At 33.7% G+C, this 21,827-nt stretch overlaps 5 protein-coding genes across 7 annotated transcripts; 2 read left to right on the top strand and 3 right to left on the bottom strand.

Moving 5' to 3' along the window:
- Window positions 1-17: 17 nt before the first annotated feature.
- Window positions 18-1,470, top strand: LOC123672696 (putative methyltransferase C9orf114 homolog). The gene has a single exon (XM_045606929.1). The coding sequence runs from the start codon at window positions 119-121 to the stop codon at window positions 1,340-1,342; it is 1,224 nt and encodes a 407-aa protein (XP_045462885.1). The 5' UTR covers window positions 18-118; the 3' UTR covers window positions 1,343-1,470.
- A 1,267-nt stretch (window positions 1,471-2,737) lies between these two features.
- On the bottom strand, window positions 2,738-6,429 carry LOC123672693 (syntaxin-7). The gene is made up of 5 exons (XM_045606922.1): window positions 6,105-6,429; window positions 5,977-6,046; window positions 5,509-5,753; window positions 5,092-5,216; window positions 2,738-3,486 (listed from the first exon to the last, which is right to left on the bottom strand). Exons 1-5 carry the CDS (start codon window positions 6,208-6,210, stop codon window positions 3,238-3,240), a joined length of 795 nt encoding a protein of 264 aa, XP_045462878.1. The 5' UTR covers window positions 6,211-6,429; the 3' UTR covers window positions 2,738-3,237.
- A 251-nt stretch (window positions 6,430-6,680) lies between these two features.
- Window positions 6,681-10,840, top strand: LOC123672690 (transcription factor 25). Its single transcript, XM_045606919.1, has 8 exons — window positions 6,681-6,897; window positions 6,960-7,130; window positions 7,208-7,407; window positions 7,469-7,719; window positions 7,776-7,938; window positions 7,994-8,404; window positions 9,195-9,444; window positions 9,893-10,840. Exons 1-8 carry the CDS (start codon window positions 6,769-6,771, stop codon window positions 10,265-10,267), a joined length of 1,950 nt encoding a protein of 649 aa, XP_045462875.1. The 5' UTR covers window positions 6,681-6,768; the 3' UTR covers window positions 10,268-10,840.
- A 437-nt stretch (window positions 10,841-11,277) lies between these two features.
- LOC123672691 (APOBEC1 complementation factor-like) lies at window positions 11,278-17,799 on the bottom strand. 2 transcript variants are annotated; one of them, XM_045606920.1, is made up of 7 exons: window positions 17,520-17,799; window positions 14,469-15,164; window positions 14,084-14,261; window positions 13,944-14,028; window positions 13,448-13,829; window positions 13,002-13,097; window positions 11,278-11,990 (listed from the first exon to the last, which is right to left on the bottom strand). In XM_045606920.1, exons 2-7 carry the CDS (start codon window positions 15,093-15,095, stop codon window positions 11,910-11,912), a joined length of 1,449 nt encoding a protein of 482 aa, XP_045462876.1. In that variant the 5' UTR covers window positions 15,096-15,164; window positions 17,520-17,799; the 3' UTR covers window positions 11,278-11,909. The 2 variants fall into 2 exon arrangements, with proteins under 2 accessions (XP_045462876.1, XP_045462877.1); XM_045606921.1 differs by lacking the exon at window positions 13,002-13,097 and having other exon boundaries at window positions 17,520-17,795.
- Window positions 17,800-18,418: 619 nt separating this feature from the next.
- Window positions 18,419-21,676, bottom strand: LOC123672688 (transcriptional protein SWT1). 2 transcript variants are annotated; one of them, XM_045606915.1, is made up of 7 exons: window positions 20,714-21,676; window positions 20,511-20,662; window positions 20,290-20,428; window positions 20,078-20,230; window positions 19,683-19,786; window positions 19,254-19,623; window positions 18,419-18,787 (listed from the first exon to the last, which is right to left on the bottom strand). In XM_045606915.1, exons 1-7 carry the CDS (start codon window positions 21,477-21,479, stop codon window positions 18,642-18,644), a joined length of 1,830 nt encoding a protein of 609 aa, XP_045462871.1. In that variant the 5' UTR covers window positions 21,480-21,676; the 3' UTR covers window positions 18,419-18,641. The 2 variants fall into 2 exon arrangements, with proteins under 2 accessions (XP_045462871.1, XP_045462872.1); XM_045606916.1 differs by having other exon boundaries at window positions 18,419-18,707.
- Between the last annotated feature and the right edge of the window lie 151 nt (window positions 21,677-21,827).

The following is a 21,827-nucleotide window of genomic DNA, read 5'->3' as shown; positions in this document are numbered from 1 at the left end:
GTGATATTATTCTCTTTTATCTGTGATCCAAATGAGAACTAACCTTACTAACCTAATTTTTCTCCTTGAAAGATAGTAAACTTTTGATTTTGTTTAGTGTTTTTTCTATTTTTACGAAATGGAGTCCAAAATGAACAAGAAATACGAAGAAAATGGTAAGCTAAAAAGCTGGAGTGAAATCAATAAAGAACGCAAACGTAAAAGAAAAGAATACAAAGAAAAAGCCCTCGAAAATAAAAGAATGAAAGAGATGGAAAAAGAGAAGGATGTAAAACAAAATGAAAAAATTAAGAGTGATACTGAAGAAATTAAAGAAATATCTACACTATCTATAGCTTTGCCAGGTTCTATTTTAGAAAATGCACAAACTGAAGAATTAAGAACATATCTAGCTGGACAGATTGCACGTTCGGCTTGTTTGTACCAAGTAGATGAAATTATAGTATTTGACGATTATGGGGATGAAGAAAAAATTAAAACGTCATCTATTGATGATGACTTTGGATTGAAAACAGTAAGACAGAGTTGTGGACAACTAGCTCGTATACTTCAATATTTAGAGTGTCCACAATATCTTCGAAAACATTTTTTTCCTATTCATAGAGATCTTAAATATTCTGGGTTGATGAATCCTCTCAATGCACCTCACCATCTTTCTTCAAAGGATCAGTTTGAGTATAGAGAAGGTGTTGTTACAAGTAAACCAATCAAGGAAGGAAAAGGCTCCATAGTTTATATTGGCTTACGTCAAGATGCTCATGTGGATAAATTATTGGTGGAAGGTAGCCGTTGTACAGTGAAATTGGATACCAAAACAATAGATACTAAAAAATTAAAAGGTGTTGTTGTGAATCCTGAGGCTCCTAGAAAAACAACTGGCGTTTATTGGGGTTACAAGGTGAGATTAGCAAAAACCCTGTCCCAGATATTCTCTCAATGCCCATACAAAGATGGCTACGATTTATCAATTGGAACATCCGATAAAGGATCCTCAATAGATTCATTCGAATGTCCGTCTTATAAACATCTTCTGGTAGTTTTTGGAGGAGTTCAAGGTTTGGAATTTGCACTGGAAAATGATCAAACCCTTAAGGAAACCGAGCCAGAATTACTTTTTGACAGTTATTTGAATGCACTTCCTAGTCAAGGCTCAAAAACCATTAGAACAGAAGAGGCTATTCTCATCACTTTAGCTGGTCTACGATCAAAACTGAACCCCAAATTTCCACCTACTGTTTTCAAAGGAAGTGACGATGCCAATTCCAGTGCCTCTGCCAATGAGACTATTGAAAAAGTCAACGAGTCCACTGAAAAAGCCGATGAGATGAGTAGATTTGATTGAAGGTATTTCAATACTAAATTTTATCTTCACTTTTAGATATTGTTATCGACTGTATCTTAAAAACTTGTATATTTTTGTAAATGCTGCTTTAAGTATAATTTGTTAATAAACAAAACCAAAATTCCAAACTGTTATTAATTTTTCCCTCCGAAATTTAGTTTTATTTCAATCGATTATATGTCTTATTATTATTATTTACAAATTTTGAGATGAAGTAGCTACAAACAATTTAGAACGACTCACTGATGAAAAATTCGAGGTCAAAATCAATTCTGTCTGTCAGAAATTTTATAGAGATAGGATCATTGGAAGATCAAAGAAAAACTTTTTGTAAAATTTCAATATTTCGGAAATTATTGGTTAGATTTCACAGAAATATAAAGGGTGTTTTTTTTAGAGCTATAGAACTTTAAATTGCAATAAAACAACGATGGATTATTCGATTGACATGAATTTTATTTATCCGCAAGATAATCTTGTGGCATTACATTTTAAATATGATTTCTGGCATATGACCGCCACGGCTGGCTCGGATGTAGTCCAATCTGAACGTCCAATTTTCGATGACTTTTTCCAACATTTGTGGCCGTATATCGGCAATAACACGGCGAATGTTGTCTTCCAAATGGTCAAGGGTTTGTGGCTTATCCGCATAGACCATTTACTTTACATAGCCCCACAGAAAGTAGTCTAGCGGTGTGAAATCACAAGATCTTGGAGGCCAATTTACAGGTCCAAAACGTGAAATTAGGCGGTCACCAAACGTGTCTTTCAATAAATCGATTGTGGCACGAGCTGTGTGACATGTTGCGCCGTCTTGTTGGAACCACAGCTCCTAGACATCATGGTTGTTCAATTCAGAAATGAAAAAGTTAGTAATCATGGCTTTATACCAATCACAATTGACTGTAACGTTCTGGCCATCATCGTTTTTGAAGAAGTACGGACCAATAATTCCACCAGCCCATAAAGCGCACCAAACAGTCAGTTTTTCTGGATGTAACGGTGTTTCGACATAGACTTGAGGATAAGCTTCACTCCAAATGCGGCAGTTCTGTTTGTTTACGTAGCCATTCAACCAGAAGTGCGCTTCATCGCTAAACAAAATTCGCTTATGAAAATCGGGAACAACGGCAATCTCATTTTGGGCCCATTCGACGAATCTACGCCTTACTTGATGATGATTACTTGAATTGCCAAACCAAACTGAGAATAAATCACTTGACAGCTCTAAAATCGTTCGCCATCTTGAACAGTAATGCCAACTTAAAGTTATATACCTCGAAAAAAAACACCCTTTATATATATAATTTCGCAATAGTTGAAGCGAAATTATACAAATTGGAACAAGAGCGCAAAAGCTCGCAGTATGAGGTATAAAACATTAAAACACAATTTTGAATAACGTATTATATATACATAGAAATAGCTAGATACAGAAAAATGTACAAGAAATTTGGTTAAAATAATCTCACTACTCAAGTCTAAATAATATAAAACTTATCATAAAAGTGAACTTACTTAAAGCTATATTTTCAGAATAAGATAAGAAAATACTAAAATAACTGGTTATTTCAAATAATACCTTGGAATGGTTAATAGAGTTTGAATAAAAGAAACGAGCTAAAATTTTGAATAGTGCAACTAAATTACCTCCGACTTTACTGAAAATGTTCGGGTATACTGATATTATCCACTTCAATGATATAATGATTTTTATATAGCATAAATACATTTACATATAAATATTTCTGCAACAATTTTCAACAACTTCAGACCATACGACAAAGAGCCATTTAGTGAACAAAATGGGGTTTTACAAGATATCCAGAAATTACATTGTGATAGATTTTAGGGTTTTACCACATTTTCGACAAGTTTCCCAGCTTGAGGATTTAATGGCTGCCATAATAAATTATTAGGATAATCACAGTTAATACCACGGCAGCAATAACTGCTAGGATAACTTTTTTCCTTCTTATCTTATTCTTATAGTTGCTGGCTTCTCTCAATTGCGTGGCCCCTTGGTGAACAAAGCTTTCCGTTTTTTCTACGTTAGCTTCAATACTATCAATTATTTCACCTTGTTCGTGGACTAGAACTCCCAATTCTTTGAAAATATCATTCACGTCTCTGATATCGTTCTGAAAAAACGAAATATTGTTTGAAGTGCTGATTAGCTGATAATTTTTATCTGAATCATTCCTAAACAAAAGTATTAATCTTAGAAATGTGAATAATGAAAAATTTTTAGGAGTTTATTATCTCTCTTAGAGATTTATTATTTCATATAAGGTGTGTGAATAAGTCTTTCCCGTTTTTTTTCAAATTTTGAGCCTTTATTGTGAAAAAATGGTTACAAATGAATTATTGAAAGTATTGGCCATCGCTAGCTACAACTTTTCCCCATCTTTCTGGCAACATACGAATCCCGTTGCGAAAAAATTCGACCGGTTTGGCCTCTATCCAGTCATCCACCCATTTTTTGGCTTCCTCGTAGGAATGGAAGTGCTGGTCAGCCAGGCCATGCGTCATCGATCTGAAGAGATGGTAATCAGACGGAGCAATGTCTGGACTATACGGCGGGTGGGGTAGGACTTCCCATTTGAGCGTTTCTAAGTATGTTTTCACTGGCTGTGCAACATGTGGGCGAGCATTGTCATGTTGCAAAATAACTTTGTCGTGCCTGTCGGAGTATTGTGGCCGTTTTTCTCGCAGTGCGCGGCTCAAACGCATCAATTGTCGTCGATAGACCTCGCCTGTGATCCTTTCATTCGGTTTCAGAAGCTCATAGTAAACCACACCTAGCTGGTCCCACCATATACAGAGCATGAGCTTGGCGCCATGAATATTTGGCTTGGCCGTCGATGATGATGCATGGCCGGGTAGTCCCCATGATTTTCTTCGCTTCTGATTATCGTAACGGATCCACTTTTCATCGCCAGTCACGATACGATGCAGAAAACCCTTTCTTTTATGTCGCTGAAGCAGCTGTTCGCAAGTGAAAAAACGCCGTTCGACGTCTCTCAGCTTCAGTTTGTACGGCACCCAATTTCCTTGCTTTTGGATCATTCCCATGGCTTTCAAACGCTTGGAAATGGTTGTTCGGTCAACTCCCAATGCTTCAGCAAGTTCTTTTTGCGTTTGACACGAATCTTCATCAAGCAAAGTCGCCAATTCTTGATCTTCAAAGATTTGCGGCCGCCCGGAACGCTCCTTGTCTTCCACGTCGAAATCGCCACTTTTGAAGCGTCGAAACCATCCGCGAACACTTGAATCATCGACACAACCTTCTCCATAAGCTTCCTGAAGCAACCGATGCGCCTCGGCAGCAGATTTCTTCAAATTGAACCAATAAAGTGAAACTTCCCGCAAATGACGTCGACTCGGCTCAAATTTCGACATTTTCACGATTTCAAAAATTTATGATGCGAAAAAATTTCAACTAATGTGTTAGTGTGGAATTGTTGACAGATGAATAAGCTTTGATTATGACATATGTAACCATTAAATACTCGCACAGTATTGGTGGCGCCATCTCTTACAAAAAACGGGAAAGACTTATTCACACACCTGATACTTCTTCCACCAAAGGGGCGGAGCTATAGGGTTCATCCCCTCCACTTCGGAAATTTCTTGAACCCCATAGCTCCGCCCCCTCCGGTAGATGGAGTATAAGAACTGCATCAGGAGAGAACCGTCATTTTCCAGTTATGACAAATAATTCAGCAGCAATTTATAAAACTCACCTCAAGTTCTCTGATTGATTGTTCTCTCTCTTCTAATGCTCTCAGATCGGCATTTTCTTGGATCTGCATCTGTTTGGAATAGTTGCTATCTTGGAGTTCAATAAGTGGTTGTTTTCGATTGGATTCTGAAATTTTAAAATCTCTGTTGAAAAACCAATCGTGTATACACAAAAAACTCTCTATTAGAATGACATCAATTGATTTTAAGGGCTTATAATAGAAACTTAAAATTTTGATCCACATAGAATTGAAACTTGTCTTAATTGTATTATAATAAACCTCAAATGCAGAATCAGGAACGGACAATTATTAACAATGGAAAACCTAAATACAAAATTTGCAAATTGGTTATGCTTCACATAATCTCACTTCATTAATTTGCTGATCACCGGAGGAAAAATTTCAAAGATTATTCACCTAGATAAGGTTCCCCAAAGTTCTGCTCTTTAACTTTATTGATTTGCTCTTTTTCCTTCTGTGCAGTACTTCTCTGTACTATCTGAAAACGATTCAAGGTGGCAGCAAATTCATCATGAAGTCTTTCTCTTTGCATTTTAATCTGCCTTTGCTCAGAAGGTGAAGATAATGAATATGTGTTGAGTTCTTTAATATAGCCATTGGTGTCTTTCACTAGCTTCTGAGTATAATGTTGAAGAGAATGTCTGAAATAGTAAAAAATTAGTTGAAGAATATTTCAAAAACAAATTAATCTGCTGTTAAAACTTCAATTGATATTCTTAGATATCATTCATAACAAAAATACCTTTTGTCCTCAGATAATTGACAATTGACTCGTTTAATTGATTTTTAGATAATTAAATAAGCATTAATTATCACTACATTAAATATAATGCACTTAACAACTAAAAATATATGAGCACTTACAATTGTTTTCTTAGTTCTGGGGAGTCCTGATGAGTTCCAATTTGTTTCACCATACGTTGCATAGACGAAACTAAAATAATTTTTTTTGCGTGTCAAGATTTTTTCAATATTTTAAGAGAATGACTCACCATTTTGGGATATTTTTTGGATGCTAGTTTCAACAGTCAGAGTCAGTTTCTGAAAATCTTGTTGTTTCCCTTGATTTCCATTCTGGTACGACGGAAAGTTATCCATTTTACTCGAATGAAAATTCTATTTCCAGGAAGCGATAACTCTGAGTGTTTTTATTACACTTGTAATTTTATATTCTGCAACTAATGTGATACAAATTGTTAATACATGACTTGCAGCCGTATATTCTATGTGAAATTTAATATTCACTGGAAAGAAAAATTTTATTGCGAATTATTCGGAAAGTCACAACTTTTCACACTTCAAAGTCATATGTGATCGGAAAATATTTCAATTTGACGTTTGGTCATTGCGTTCGGAATAAATTTGTGTTTTACATACAAAATATTTGAATTTAAATCGTTTTATTTGAATGAATATCAGATGTTAATTCTTGGAAAAATTAGTCAATTTACCAATTTCAACGTGGAGAATAGAGATTTTCTAAAATTCGAAAAATAAAAATTACTTTTTATAATTCTATGTCAAATCATAGAAAGAATAAACGTCAAAAAACTTTATTGTCTAAAATTATTCTTTGTTTTCTATGCAAAAATATGTGATGATTGTTCTGGATCGAGATAAAAATTGTGTTGAAATCTTATAAGATTAATTTTAAAAATGTCTTCACGGGTTTTAAGGAAATTACAAGCAGATAAGGAGCTTGTAGAAGAAGTATCAGATACAGAAACGGATACTCCTGTGGGTGGCACGAGAAAAAAACAGCTGAATATAAATCGCTATGACTTGGTAATTGTGTTTTGTTCAGTCTTTTCTTTAGAAATATTCTTAAATTTGTGCTTTTATTACAGCTGAATCAACACTCACATTCTGAAAGTGAAGTCAAAGAAGATGATAATGAAACAGAAGCACCTATAGATGTAGTTGATGTGATGACTCAGGAGGTGAAGAGAAAAAAGAAAAAAAAAAAGAAGAAAGGTAAATATGTGAGCACTCAGAGGAGCAGTGAAGAAAATCCAGACGTGAGTCTTATTCTGAGATATTCTCAGAAGCACCAGTAGGTCAAATGGGTTTCTAAAAAATTCCGAAACAATTTTAGATTGATGAAGTAGAAAGATCTGTCCGGGAAGTTAACAAACTCTTAGGTGAAACATATGATCCCAATATATCTGCAGCATTACCTCTACAAAAATGTGAAAGGACCAATTCAAAAGGGGTCCTACATGTACAACACAAACATCTAAATCCTAATAATGAATTGAAGAGAATATTTGGTTCAAGGATTGTTCAAACAGAGCAGTGAGTAATTTTGGTATTTTCTGTTCTTTCCTATAAAAAGTTATTTATAATTATTTTGCAGTAAAAAAAAGAATAGGGGTAGTAGAACTTATTCAAAGGCAATATGGATGTCCAGTTGTAAAGAGAACTGGCCCCAAGTAGGAAAATCTGGAATTTCAATGAACCTACTAGAGAGTAAAGATGGTATTCAATATTTTACATTCGAACACAGTAATAGTTATAGAATTATACAAAATAAATTTCTGGAGGCAGTTGAAAGTTTGGAACCAAACAAGATTATAGCTATAATAAATGAACATCCATACCACATAGGTAAGTATTGAATTTTTGTTGTGAATTTTTAGAATAATAAGAAGAATGTTCTTTAGACGGACTGCTTCAGCTCTCTGATTTGTGCAAAATGAGTGAAGAGTTTGCCATGGCAGCTGAACTTATAGAGAGGGCATTGTATTGTTTAGAGAATGCATTCCATCCCCTATTTAATGTTTCACAAGGAAATTGTAGGTTAGATTATAGAAGACAAGAAAATAGGTATTTTTCCAGATGCAAAACTCAACTTCAACAATCTAAATTCAGATTTTTTCAGAGCTCTGTACATAACAGCATTCAAACACTTGATATTTGTGGGTGGTAGAGCATGCTGTAGGACTTCCCTGGAATTTTGCAAACTTTTATTATCAATAGAACCCGAAAGTGACCCGTTGGCTATTATCTTAGCTATGGATTTTTACGCCTTACGAGCAAAAGAATACAATTGGCTGAAAGATTTCACGTTGGAATGGGAGAGTAGAAAAAACCTGTCGCAGTTGCCAAATTTTGCCTTCTCGGTAGCAGTTGCACAATTTTACACATCTAATGGGGATACCGCGAAAGCTGACAGTTTGTTACAAGATGCTCTCATAATGTTTCCAGGAGTGCTCAGACCTTTGCTTGAAAAATGTTCCATACAACCAGACAGTAGGGTGGCCGGCCATGATTTCTTCTCCCGGGAAAATAAGTGAGTGGATCATGCTATTAGTAAACCGTCGGATATCGTCGCGTAAGGAAAAGGCTATTTGCTTCTTCCAAGCGAGCTTCCCTCTCTTTCCATTACATATGGGTTGGTCTGTGTATCAAGGTTTAAGCAACAGGTGTATTTATACACCTACCTGGGGTGTGGTCTGTATATCGCCGAGAATTTCAGAGCGGTTACTAGTGGTTTTCAATGTTTCAGGTAACTTGCTTCGTATTTACTTACCACTTGACACTTGTCAATGGTCAACTAGATTTTTCAGTGACAGAATTTTGGAGGTTATAAATGGTTGATCTCTTTTAATTTGCAAGTAACTAATAGTTCTCAATGGCTCTGACGGGTATTTGTTTCATAATTGAAATACTATAGTTTTTGAGTGTTAGATGTCAAGGAAAATATTCATAAACAATAATCTGAAAATTAAAATGACAACTGCCAACCGGAGTGGGCTTGGTTATCGAACCTAACCAAAATAAAAGTACGGTTGCTCTGATGACAGATAAAGTTTGAGGAAATAGTCACCGGTTTTTGAGGAATCTGACGTATAGTGACCACCAACTTACTAACCGTAGTAACCAAGGTGATATAAGGACCATACCCCTGTTGAAACAGGCTGATAGATTCACTATAGACGTTCCTTAATTGACTTTAAGGCGTGACGAAAATACACTAATTAAGTCAATAGAAATCTGCAAATTGAATTTGGAGTTGACAAAAAAATGTTCATATTTAAGTTTTAATGTGTTCGATGAAGATTTGTTTGTTTTTTTGACAGAGATCCACCAAATCTACAGCAGCTGATCAGTTTGTATATAAATAGAAGTTTCCATATATGGAAAGATAGTGATTTACTGCCTTGGTTAGAAAAGAACGTGCTGGAAGTCCTAGATCGGGTGGACGCCAAGGAGAAATACATTGAAGAATGCGAAGAAAAGAGATCGAAAAGGTATCAAGGACCTTTGCCTGTCAACATTGCGAGGCATATTATACTGTCAGATTTCAAAGGGCTATCCCCAATTACTGAGGTAAGTCCACAATAACTACAAAAGCTTTATGCAAGGGAAATCATCGCGACCTCTTTTCTCTTTCGTTCTTTCTTTTCCTGTAGTATACCGGTGTTCATGCGAATATAGAGCAACAAGCACAGTTGAACAAAAACCAGTTTACAGTGAAATAGAACCTCAAAATTTGATATGTAAGCAGTGAAAGGACTGTTTGACAGTCTGGCAATGACATTTTCCTACGTCATCGCTGACGTCATGCCGTTACTATACATAGGGATTTCTCATAGACATAGTATCAGATATATAGTCTAAGGAATTTCTACATTCAATTGTTAAAGCCGGTGAATGAAAACTGAAATTCATTCTGATAAAAGCTGATTGGCACACGAATTTTTCGACTACGTTTTTTATTTATACAAAAAATTCAATGCTTCTTTCAAAAATCAATGTCATATTTTTCGGCTTCTAGGAAAGCAGTCATTTCATGAGCTTTGACCCATTGCCACCGAAAGACTCGATAAACATCTACAGCAAGCCTAAGAAATTAGTGATTTCAGCCAATCAGGCTGCTAACCCGATGGTCGTTTTTGTCAGGTCCATTTTGCCAAATTACAATCCAACGGCTGTAGAAGAAAATGTAGACGAAGCAGCAGGAGCGGTAGCACTCCCTGCTGAAAATTTAGACGAAAATAATGGCATCGATGGGGAATTCAGAAGAACGGTGGCAACAATGCTTGGGGCCATGAGGTATTTGTTGAACAACATCAGGCCAGAAGCAGACGCAGATGTAGACGAAAATGATGAAACAGATGAAGATTATTTAACAGATAACAATTTAATGTAAAGTAAATATTCATCATTTTCAGGGTGTTGCCGAATAAGTGCCAAAGTTTTTAGGGGGTGAATCCTTCAAAGAAACGAAAGCTTTTAAGCCTTTCCTTGTAAAGTTATATGCTTACAAAAATGATGAAAAAAAATGTTTATATACAATGTTGTTTTATTTTTTTATTAGGAGGCTATTGCTTTCAGGGACATAACACAAGAGTTGAAAAAATTTTGCAACGAATTTTTATTTTCAACTCATTTTTAGAATAAGAAATTTTGTATCTTTAGAAGTTCTTGTAAAAGATCACAACGTAAAAAAAAATATTCATAGTAGTCTTTTTTTTTATTGGTGAAACATGCCACCAAATTCTATTTCAACTCTTCAGCCATTCCCAGACAAAAATGTTTTTCTCATTTATGGAAGTGTGACTTTTCAAGGAAAAGCTTTTTTAATTTTCGACAAAGATTTACCCTACTTATAATTTTCGCATTTATTTGGTTAAACCCTGTATACTATATTATTCATTGTTAATGTATATTGGTTATCAATTATTTAAAAACATAATTGAATAAAATATCAATCGTAATAATCCATGTGCAGTTTTTATTTAAAAAAATAATGGGAAAAGTACTGGCTGTGGGATCTTTTTAGTGTTTGTTTAAATTCGTATTCAAGTAATTTTTATGAATATTTAAACTTTTAATAGAATGCTATTGCTCAATTAACCTTGCAAAGTGAGATGCCCGGAAAAGAAAAATAATAAAAGGATGCATGAAAAGTTCGATATAATCACTCTATATTCAAGTTAATCCATTTCCAATTGAAATTTTTTATATCTTTCATTTCTTCGGCCCCCTGCAAATAAAAGAAAAAATTCCCCCAGAAACACTATTTTTTAATTATTCGTCTTGCTATTTTGAAGCCGATTTCAGAGTTTCAGTTTGATAACAAATTTCTTGCACATACTTCAATTTCTTATAATATTTTCTCGAATCCAAAAAGTTAGTAGTATAGGTAGATAAAAAAAATTCAGAGGTAACTAGGGTGTATTGTATAAATACAAATATGTTTCAGTATACTGAAATACGTAATAAATAAAAATGAAATAACATCTATGTAAATATAAAAAAAAACAAAAAAAAAATTTCTAATATAAACCTTCAAAGTAATAACACAATAAATAAAATATAATGTACTCAAATATATAAACCTTAAATAAATTTGAGATTCTATAATATAAGATCCTTTTATAGGATCACATTAAGGAATGTTCATAAGTTTTGAGAATATATAGAATATTAATACTAATTTGTTACTTATTGAAATAGGACATTTTTAGAAAAACTAGAAGACTTAAGCTATCTCCAAAATTCAAATAAATTTTTACCAAAAATTTTACTGGTCCGTATGTGAACTGCTCAGCAAAAAACCTTATAATAAAAAAGGTGTACAAATATATTAAATATTATGAGGAAAAAACTCTAATTCAGTAATATTTCTGATTATAGAAAATATAGTACTGTTGATGAGTTTAAAAATTAAACAAATAAATGTAGCAAAAATTAATTACTAGCGAGTATATGAGATATCGGAAGATATGCGAAATTCAAAATTCATCAGGTATTTGAGGAAAAATTCTTTTCTAACCATTATACACTATTCAATAATCATGTTGCCTTTCTAGTTTATCTTGAAACTTCCAGAAATAGTCTCCTGGACAGCAAACATTCAAGTTGTTCATCTGGAATGTTTAGAGAATTGCATTGAATCAACAAAAAGAACAATGAAATAAAGTTCATGCAAAACAACTACAACTTTTCAAGGCATGAAATATTCTACTTTATACAGATTTTCAATGTGAGGTACAATAAGATTTATCTTAAAAATGGTTAGTTTATCGCAAACATGTTCTTTTTTTTTAGTGACTAATAGCACAGTGGCATAACCAAATAACAGTCGTCATGCTTTAAAATTTTTTTTTTTTAATTATAAAACAGATCCTAAGTACTCATTCAATCTTCAGAAATATTTTGAACAAGAATAGACACGCAGTCTAGATGAGTGGAATTTTAGAATTTTGGCACACGAGTGATACTAATGATACATTCGTTTAGAATTTTTTCGTTTATTTGCACAGAAGGTAGAAGAAACACCAAGGTGCAAAAAGATACAAACACAGAATTTGTGCGGTGATATGAAAAGGAGATTCAGCAGCATTTTCAGAAAATTTATAAATTTTATTGATAAGATCAATTTAATTAAAAAACAAATTTGAAAAATGACTTGGTGCCAATATATAATAGCATATATCAAATGACAAAAATCCAACCTTTCAAGCAGGCATTCATTAGTTTAATAAAATATTAAGTTTCCTTAAAAAAATTGTTTAAAAAACTGATAAATGATAATGTGTTGAAAGTGTCTTGGCATGTCTAACTGAAGTTGAATTTAGTAATTGTAGATAAATTTAAAAGTGAATTTTCTTTACACTATACAAGAGTACCAAGTACCGAGCCGTACTGGGTACTACTTTCAAATTTGTTTACATTACGACGAAGAGTGAGTCTTAAATTAAGTAATTTGGTTTTTAAAATAGCGATTTGAACAAACGTTCAATGTTCCTGACTCCACGCTTCTTTTCTTATTAAAATTTTCAGATAGTTTGATCGACATTAACCATAGAAATGATACAGAGCAACTGTAGCTATGCCACCGACTACCAACATAAAGAGAAAGCGAGAAACACACTCACTATGTGAGAATAACTTAGCCTGCGGTCCTCTTCAACAAGAATATTTTGAATTGCAGAAACAAGTTCATTAGATCCACTATCAGAAGCATAGGTATCCTGATTACAATAAAATTAAATTGGACGATGAACATAAAAAATACGCAATTTTTCAACAAAGAAAGAATGAATACTTTAGATTCTGCCGACACATCAAATCTACTTATAGGCTTCGTTTCATAAATTTCAACTCAAACAAATCTTTTTCCCGACTGAATTCAGAACCGGATCAAATAAACCAAAATGAAGCATTGACTCCCACTTTTGTGGGTTATTTTAACACAGAATTCTTCCAAATTCATGCCTTATAAATATATAGGGCGTTTGCTAGAGATAAAAGTATAGGACTCCTTTATCTTCACCAAACACCTGGTTTACAAAGAATTCAATAAAAAGAAAGAAAATCTTACAGTTGAATTAAAAGACGTGGCCAAGTTATCGATCTCCCTCTGCTCATTGTACTGAAGGATATCCCTGAATCGATTCTGCAAGTGATATTTTGGTAGATAATTGAAATGGATCATTGGGTTGGTCAGCTCTTCATTAAAATACTGTTCATATTCATCCCATTGGTAGATATCGCAAGGGTCTGACGACGTGGGGGAACATGTAGGAGACAAGGGGAGAGAATGTATCCAGTTTTGAGTAGAAGCAAGATTTGAAGGTCTTTGTGGGGAATTTAGATTGGATGGAGAACTAAGATTTCTGCTAGGAGGAGAATCAAGGATACTATTAGGAGCAGAATATACTGATTCTGTATAGGATTTAGGTAGGTAGGGATTGTTTTTCATCCTGGAAAATAAGAAATTTTAGTTAATAATATTAACATTTTCCTAAAAATAGGCAGTAGTAGGGAATTACCAGGAATTTTTAATACGATTGCTATACATTTCTGAAACTACTCACATTTGAAATTTCCGATACCCCGGTTTGGTGTATTGACTTCGAGGTTTGGCCAGAGATACCTCAACGAAAGTATCTTTGTAATGTTCTGAAACACAAACATGACTAGATATTTTTTAATTAACAAGATATACACACAGTACCTTTTAGAAACTCCACAAGTTTCAAAGCCAACTCTCTTGTTGATAGATGTATGAATGCATAATCTTTGAATTTGTAGACTTTTTCTATAGCCCCCGGATCAAGATAAGACTCGATTGTAGCCTTCAACGCCTCCCTGGTTTGCGTCACATCCAGATTTCTGAGGTAGACCTTTTTAACCTGCAACAACACTAAAATTCAAAATTTGTTGCGATAAAAATCGCTTAACTAGACAAAATTACCGTTGCGAAAAATCACAGAATCCGCTCCGTCTAGACCATCGAAAATTTACACTTTTTCTAGAATATTGGAGCGGTGCGATTCAAAATGGCGGAATTTTTGAAATTTTCCGTTAGAACGGTTATAATTACGAAAAAATAAACTTACTCTAGCCATTTCTTCCTCGCTAACAACAGGTTGCGGTACAGACCAATCTACAACCACTTCGTAATTCCACAACTTCAAACCTCTAAGTTTGAGCCTCATTTTCGCGGCAAACTTATGACAAGGGAACTCGACAAAGACGAAGCCTCTGTTCAAATTCCTGTTACTGTAGGACCTGTACATGATGACATCGGTTATGTTAGGTACTCCTTGTCTCTGCAATTCGTGCCAGACCTCATCTTTGGTCTTACAGACGGGAATTCCTCCGATGAAGATCCTGCAGTTATTGAAGGAGCGATTCACTGATATGTGTTGGCCTTCACGTATTTCTTTGCCGTTAAGCTGAAAGACTGCTGTTTTTGCGTCTTGTTCGCAAATGTAGGTAACATAAGCGTGGCCCCTGTTACCGCTTTGGTTGTACTTCATCATAAGTCGGAAGGTATGCAGAGGTCCTATTTCCTCGAAGAAGGGAATCAGCTCGTCCTCATCTGCATCTGATGGAATTTTACTGACGAAGAGCTCGTAGCCCAAAGAATCATCTTCGGAAACTTTTGTGGTTGTTAGCACACGTTGGCACCGGTTTTCTCGCAGCTTCATGGGATGCTCAAAACACTTTATTGCAGGAGCCATTTTCACGAATATAACGAATATTATGATTCACTTTCACTACTGGCCTTTTTGAAATCGCAAAGTTGGAAACTGGAAGAAATATTGGAGTTGAGAGGGGGTTTACCCAATGGAAGAGTGGCAGTTGGTCGACTTTTGAAAATTATTCGACTAGGATTGGTTTAATCAAGCCGTCTACGAGTCGCGTATGAAGATAGTGTGAATCTTCTTGAGGCTAGCAATTCTGCCGACAAGTGTGTTTTTTATACGAGCGATTGAAAAGCGTGCGGACTTTCAGGGGAAGATCAAAGGGAGCCGCCGGTCATAAAACCATCATTTGTCACATTATTTAGCTTTCTCCGAATAACAAACATTTGGCCGACCTCTGGCGGGGTTGTTTATAGAAGTCTGGAGATTATGGGATGTTTTGGTTTTGGACGAAGTTTTCGAAGATTATCATGATTATTAGTATCTTGGGTTTTGTTATTATTGGAAGATACAATCACGGACATCTAACTCTATAGATGGCTGGTTTATAATTTTCGTTTTTGGTTTATTGTTTACGTAAACGTTGTAGGAATCATTCGGGAAGAGCAACTTTTTTTTAACCCCGTTTACTTTTTGGAATCTAAGATTTGAAAGACATCCTAAAAATTTCAAGCTATGATTTTTATCTCCTTATGCAATATCTCAACTCCTATGAAAAAAATCATATAATAAATATAGAGCGACGGTGAAAAATAGTACCTACATTTGATATCGATAAAATTTGCTCAAATTCTTTTGTTGCAACTAAGGTGTTATACAGGATGTCCCGTGAAGACCACGTCAAACCGAAGGAGAATGTAGATCAAAGGATAACCCACCTGCTAAGACAAAATTTCCATTACAAAAGTCTTACCGTTTTCGAGATATTTTTTTTTGAAAATAATGAATTTTTGCCCCTTTCTATAGTTTTGTCTTTACTGTTGGTACAATTTTACACCTTTTTGGTTAATTTTTTTAGTAAAATATTGCTGAAGAATGATTTTAACGTTTACATTAAAAACATTCCCCGAACACCCTGTATATTGCTACTATTTCGTCGCGGTAACAATTGGTTCAATTACATGGTATAATAATAATAATAGTTTCTAGACCACGATGGCATTTCCTAGAATATTATACAGGGTGATTCAAAAGTCCAGGTCATGATGTCGAGTTCCTGCTTTGTGAAGTAATAATAGTGATACATGTTTTTCTACCTCGAACTCCTTCGGAGATATACAGGCTGCAGAACTTAAATTTTCTTTTTCGTTTATTTTCATAAATTCTTTCGATATTTTCATACTTTGGTTGAGTTCCTACAATGCTCCTATAGTGCCTCAGTGGCGTACTTTGCTGGAGTATCGTGTCTTCAATACGTTCTATTAGTGTGACGTCACCCACCGCCATTTTTGGTTCTCCTGTCAGTGTTGGGAATCCAAACAAATAAATTGTCATTCAAATTAGTACGGTGTCGTTGAAGGAATTGGCTTATTTTCATAAATAAAAGTATTTGAGGAACGATTTCGGTATTAATTGATAGACAGAAGGAACGAGGTTAATACCAGTAAGTTTGAATCCTGTATCATTCCCCAGATTTTGTAAAAAGCCGTGTTAGTTGAACTTCAAGTTCGAACTTACTGGAATTAATCTCGTGCCTTCTGTCTATCAATTAATAGTAATATCGTTCCTTAAATAATCTTATTTATCAAAATAAGCCAATTTCTTCAACGACAACGTACTAAAGTGAATGACAATTTGTTTGTTTGGATTCCGAACACTGACAGGTGAACCAAAAATGACGTTGTGTGACGTTATCACTAATAGAGCGTATCGCTCTTTCAAGAAGGGGTATCTTTTTTGTGAAGAAAAGTCGGGAAAATCAGGAAATTGCTCTAAATAGCACCTATCCTCATTGGCGTAGAGTTTATGTATGGGCGACTGGAAGACACGATAGCTCCGAAAACTACGCCACTGAGGCATTGTAGAAAGTAAACAAAAACATGAAAATATTCAAGTTCAACAATATGTTGCGAAAGGATTCAACATAGAAAACAATTTTTCTTGAAAGAACTCTTTATTATTTTAACTAGTAATATCATTTCCTAAAGTCTTTTGAATCACCCTGTATATAGGTTGTATCATAATAAATTGGAGGTACTTAATCTATAGAAGTTTGCACCCAAATTAGGAAGATTTAAGATAAAAATTGCCCACATAAAATTTGTATACGTACACTAAAAACAAAGGCGTAACGAGGAGGGTTATTAGGGACATATCACCCCCATTTGATTAGAAGAAATAAGATGAAATTATAAGAAACAATTAGAAAAAAAAATATTTCCCTTTTTCAAAGTGAAGGTGTACCCCCCATGCGTCAACCCTAGTTACGCCACTGACTAAAACCAAAAACCAACGACTAACCTGTGATGATTGGATTTTCATATTCTGAAGAAAATTTAGGTTTTGTAAACCCCAGTAAATTTTGCTAAACTAACGTTTCTGGCTAACACCAGAGGCAAGTAACTAGCAATTTAATCAAAATTTTTCGATTGGCCGATAGGTACTTTCTACGTAATTTTTACACTCTTCATTCAAGGCGACCAAGTTATTATTTCTCGACATATTTCAAGTTAAACATGACGCTGAACGATTAATTATGATGTTTGTGTCTATTATTTCGGTGTTTTTGGATCCTTAGATTGCAGTTTTTATTTGAACTTCAATCAAAATAGTGTCGCAGCACAGAATAGAGGTATTAATCATAGACCTAATATCTATGGATATTAGGTCTATGGTATTAACACAGACTAAGTAATCTGTGGTATTAATACCTCTCTATTCTGTGGTCGCAGCTTCATTTTCAGTGGCGTAACTAGGTTCATTTTAAATAATTTGAGAAATAGACACTGGCGTAACTCCAGTTGCCTCATAGGGGTGTTTACCCCCACTTTGAAATAGCAAAATCTTTGAATTTTTTATAGAAAAACTTTTTTTTTCAATTGTTACCTACTAGCAATTTTTTATTTCTTCTAATGAATGGGGGGGTTACGTCTTCAATAACCCCACCCCCCTCGATACGTCTATGTTCATTTTAAATAACTCAAGAAATAGTGATTTTATCGCTATGAGTACGATTTTAACGTAGCAAAAGTGTAATTAGGCCAGTGGCGTAGCTAGTACAGAGTCAACACATCTCAAACGATTTACAAGTTTCACATCTATTGTATAGATATATTTTCTTCAATTCTATATTTGCAATAAGAATTTAGGTTCGCACATAGGTTGGTTTGATAAATTATCTAGAAATTAATGGAAACAAATCTGAATTATTCTATATTTTCCTCAACAAAACAGCATGCAAAAATATATTATCACATTTTTCTTCGAATTAATCACTTGTGATAACACTTGACCAAAGTTTTTACAATCTCAAACGTCAAGCATATTTACATAATAAAAAAATAACACCAAAACAATACTGTACAATTTTTTCAAAAGTTCCAAAGTAATTAAATGCTGATGGTGTACGATTTTAAAAATCAATCAAGGGTTCTGGCTCATCAATGAATTGACCTTTCCTGTTGTTTCCTGGACAAGATCCTTAAATTGCTGCAAGTCCATAAAAAAGAAACAAAGAGATAAACAATTTTCAGCAAAGGTTTTAAACATTGTAGGATTGTTGAGGGAATCTAGAAATATGAAAATAAATATTAGCACAGTAATATTATCATAATCAATGATAAAATATAAATAAGGGGAACAACGAGATAATCCCTGATGTAAAGTCAGCAGCTTTAGCTCGCTTGTTCAAATTCATACTATTGTGAATGGAAAAATTTTGAAAAAAAAAAATTCTGCGTTTTTTCTTATTAAAATTCTATCCTTCTTGGGACTTATTGCATCTTGGCATTGTTATAAAAAAAAATTAAAATTGAATCAGTATTTTTAACAATAAGATCGGAATGTCTAGATTATTTGTTCTGTGTAAAAGCTACATAGCTGAATTTTTAGATAATTCACTCAATCGATGAACTTCATATCCAAAAAACATTTTAGGGGAATATTATGCATAGATTTCGAAACATAAAAATTTTCGATTTCAATCTGATCGGCCAGGTATTTTTTGAATAATTGATAGGAGCAAACCATATTCACCTGATTTTTGCATTACTGGGATCATCTTTTCCACAACGTTCAGGAATTGCTTCAGAAGCTTATCCCTGAACACGGCAGACCAATATTTCTGGAATATTTTCAAACACATGTGAAAATCCCAAGGTTGGGTATCAAGCAAGGCCAGTTTATTCCAAACGTTGCCATATTCCTCTGCACAGCAATCTATAATAATATTTTCACAACATTTTTTCATTACACACATCAACGTTTCAATTTTATCATTTTTGGCCGATTTTGTTTGAAGCGGTGATATATCATCCAAATTTGTCAAAATACCATCACAGGAATAACTCGGAAAGTTATCTGCGTTTAATCTATTTCTTAGGTTTTTGTCGTTCGTAAGGAGTATCTACAAAACTTATATACATCTTAAAATATTCAATGATGAAGAGGGATCAATATACTCACAGCATTATAACCTTTCGCTTTAACTTGATGGCAACATGAAGCGATTTTATTATCAGGAGATTTACCTACGTACATTTGTTGAGTTGCTTCGAAAATACTTTGACCTAAAAAAATATAAACAATTATTGATCTTTTTACCATAAAAACTGAAGCAAAGTTATTAGCAACTATGCACCAAATTATGAAATTCATTGGATTTCATAAAATTTTAAATAAATAAAAATAAAATTACTGATTTTAGTGTGAATTCTCCGGTGCAGCCAAAAATGAACTAAAATCAAATAAAAAATCATTTTAATTATTACAATGAAAGTTTTATGAAACCCAGAATGGTTGAAAGAGCTGAGATATTTTGTTATATATGGGAAATGGTAAGTTGAATTTTTTTTAATTACCTATTAGTTTTTCTTTATCCGTTGTGAGCATCTTATTTATAAACTCAATGGCCCTTCTTGCCGCAAATTTCAAACCACTTAATTTGTTATCTTTAATATCATCCAGTTCGTTGAAAACCATCCAGGGTACATATATTACAGGTTCAATTCCTCCTAAAAAAATATATTTATGGTTTTCAACATTATTACCATTTGCAATCGTTTTCACTAACCTTTTGATCCATCGTTAACGATTTCTCTGAGAAAATTCAAACTGTCCAAGAAAATATTTGTGTCCACAATTATATAAATTGTTCGCTTTGATTTTCTTTCTACTTCATTCTCCAATATATTCGGATCAAATTCTTCGTCCTGGAAATTAGGAATTTTTATTGAAATTCTCATCAATAATATCAATATTTCAAAGAGGTTTCAGTAGGTGAGAGGTACTTACAGGTTCCCATTCCATTGAATCATTATTTTCAGCACATTCTACTTTATTGTTGTCTGAATCATTTTGACAACGGAATAATTTGTTAAATAACGTATTCAGAGCTTCGCCAATACTTGCATTACCTTTCTTCGAATCAACTGATGAACAAGTATCTGAAAGTTAACTCATTTTAAAATAATTTCAAACTTTTTTGTCATACTCACTTTTTATATTCTCTGGCTGTGTTGTAACATCTGAAGTATGTTGATACTCAAATTTTGTTTTATTTGAACTGATAGCTGAAAAGTTTGTCCCTAAATTACTCTTTATTTTGGCTATTCGTGAATTTGCTGAGTTTTTATTTATGTTTTTAACATTTTCTATAAGTCTCTTTGGGGTTTGGTCAAGGACGGTAATAGTAGATATTTTTGGTAACTGTTCAACATTTTTTTTACTTTTGACGTCAAAATTATTTTTTTGTGGAATGGGATTATCGCAAAGTTTGATAGATGTACTTGAATTAGACACAGTCGCATCTATTTTTCTACGCTTGGGAGTACTACCAAATAACTCTGATTCATCAATATCATTTTTCACAGAAAGTTGGTGATTTTGTTTATTTATATTAATCGAATTACTTCCACTGCTTTGGTTTTTAAGTTTCCTGGTAGGTATTAGTTTTTTCCTTTCTTGAAAACCCTTTGTATTGTTTGGCAGACTATTTTTGACAGATGATGGAGTGAACACTGTGTTCGATTTATTCGGGGATAATGATGATGAATGATCATTATAATTTATAATTTGTTTTTTTCCTTCTTGAAATTCTTTTGAATTGTTTGTTAGACTGCTTTTTACCAATGTTGGAGTGAATACTTTATTTGATGTATTTGGGGATAACGATGATACGTCATTATTTATGGATGTTCTCAATTTCTTCAATCGATCATTGGCAAAAGACATCTTTCTTTTTTTTATAGGGCTCCTGTCCATTCTGAAGATTGATATTTTCAACAAAAAATTCTCTTAGTTATTTTGAAAGATTTCCGTCACACCTATTACAATTTCATTTACTCCAAAATTATGTTCCTGGATCCAAAATTGAAAAAAATTCAATATAAAGTTTTACACTGCACATTTTAAATTTGGAAAAAATCAAAATAATAACAGACCTCAGAGATGTAAACATGACGTCTATGGTTATGATATCATAGATAAAGAATATTCTTCTTATTTATTTTCTAACAATCATTAATTCCATAAAGAATTACATTGAAAATTCTCATTATTATAATTTTCAAACATAATTTCTCTTCCGAAACTTCATACAAACCTAAAACT

The sequence above is a fragment of the Harmonia axyridis genome, chromosome 2 (genome assembly GCF_914767665.1).
Source record: "Harmonia axyridis chromosome 2, icHarAxyr1.1, whole genome shotgun sequence".
Taxonomy (NCBI): Eukaryota; Metazoa; Arthropoda; class Insecta; order Coleoptera; family Coccinellidae; genus Harmonia; species Harmonia axyridis.
Note: the sequence above shows the minus strand (reverse complement) of the source record. Positions and strands in the feature narration are given on the sequence as shown.

What these genes read in the sequence shown, in the direction of transcription:
- LOC123672696 (XM_045606929.1), top strand. Translation starts at nt 119, where the DNA reads ATGGAGTCCAAAATGAACAAGAAATACGAAGAAAATGGTAAGCTAAAA.
- LOC123672688 (XM_045606915.1), bottom strand. Translation starts at nt 21,479, where the DNA reads ATGGACAGGAGCCCTATAAAAAAAAGAAAGATGTCTTTTGCCAATGAT. An exon ending in GGATAAAGAAAAACTAATAG is followed by an intron (nt 19,787 to 20,077) that starts GTAATTAAAAAA and finishes ATATTTTTTTAG; the next exon opens with GTCAAAGTATTTTCGAAGCA. An exon ending in AAGCGAAAGGTTATAATGCT is followed by an intron (nt 19,624 to 19,682) that starts GTGAGTATATTG and finishes TAAGTTTTGTAG; the next exon opens with ATACTCCTTACGAACGACAA.
- LOC123672690 (XM_045606919.1), top strand. Translation starts at nt 6,769, where the DNA reads ATGTCTTCACGGGTTTTAAGGAAATTACAAGCAGATAAGGAGCTTGTA. An exon ending in TATAGAAGACAAGAAAATAG is followed by an intron (nt 7,939 to 7,993) that starts GTATTTTTCCAG and finishes AGATTTTTTCAG; the next exon opens with AGCTCTGTACATAACAGCAT. An exon ending in TTCTTCTCCCGGGAAAATAA is followed by an intron (nt 8,405 to 9,194) that starts GTGAGTGGATCA and finishes TTTTTTTGACAG; the next exon opens with AGATCCACCAAATCTACAGC.
- LOC123672693 (XM_045606922.1), bottom strand. Translation starts at nt 6,210, where the DNA reads ATGGATAACTTTCCGTCGTACCAGAATGGAAATCAAGGGAAACAACAA. An exon ending in CCAAAAAATATCCCAAAATG is followed by an intron (nt 6,047 to 6,104) that starts GTGAGTCATTCT and finishes AAATTATTTTAG; the next exon opens with TTTCGTCTATGCAACGTATG. An exon ending in AATCAATCAGAGAACTTGAG is followed by an intron (nt 3,487 to 5,091) that starts GTGAGTTTTATA and finishes TCGTTTTTTCAG; the next exon opens with AACGATATCAGAGACGTGAA.
- LOC123672691 (XM_045606920.1), bottom strand. Translation starts at nt 15,095, where the DNA reads ATGGCTCCTGCAATAAAGTGTTTTGAGCATCCCATGAAGCTGCGAGAA. An exon ending in GCGAGGAAGAAATGGCTAGA is followed by an intron (nt 14,262 to 14,468) that starts GTAAGTTTATTT and finishes GTGTTGTTGCAG; the next exon opens with GTTAAAAAGGTCTACCTCAG. An exon ending in CCACGTCTTTTAATTCAACT is followed by an intron (nt 13,098 to 13,447) that starts GTAAGATTTTCT and finishes TATTGTAATCAG; the next exon opens with GATACCTATGCTTCTGATAG.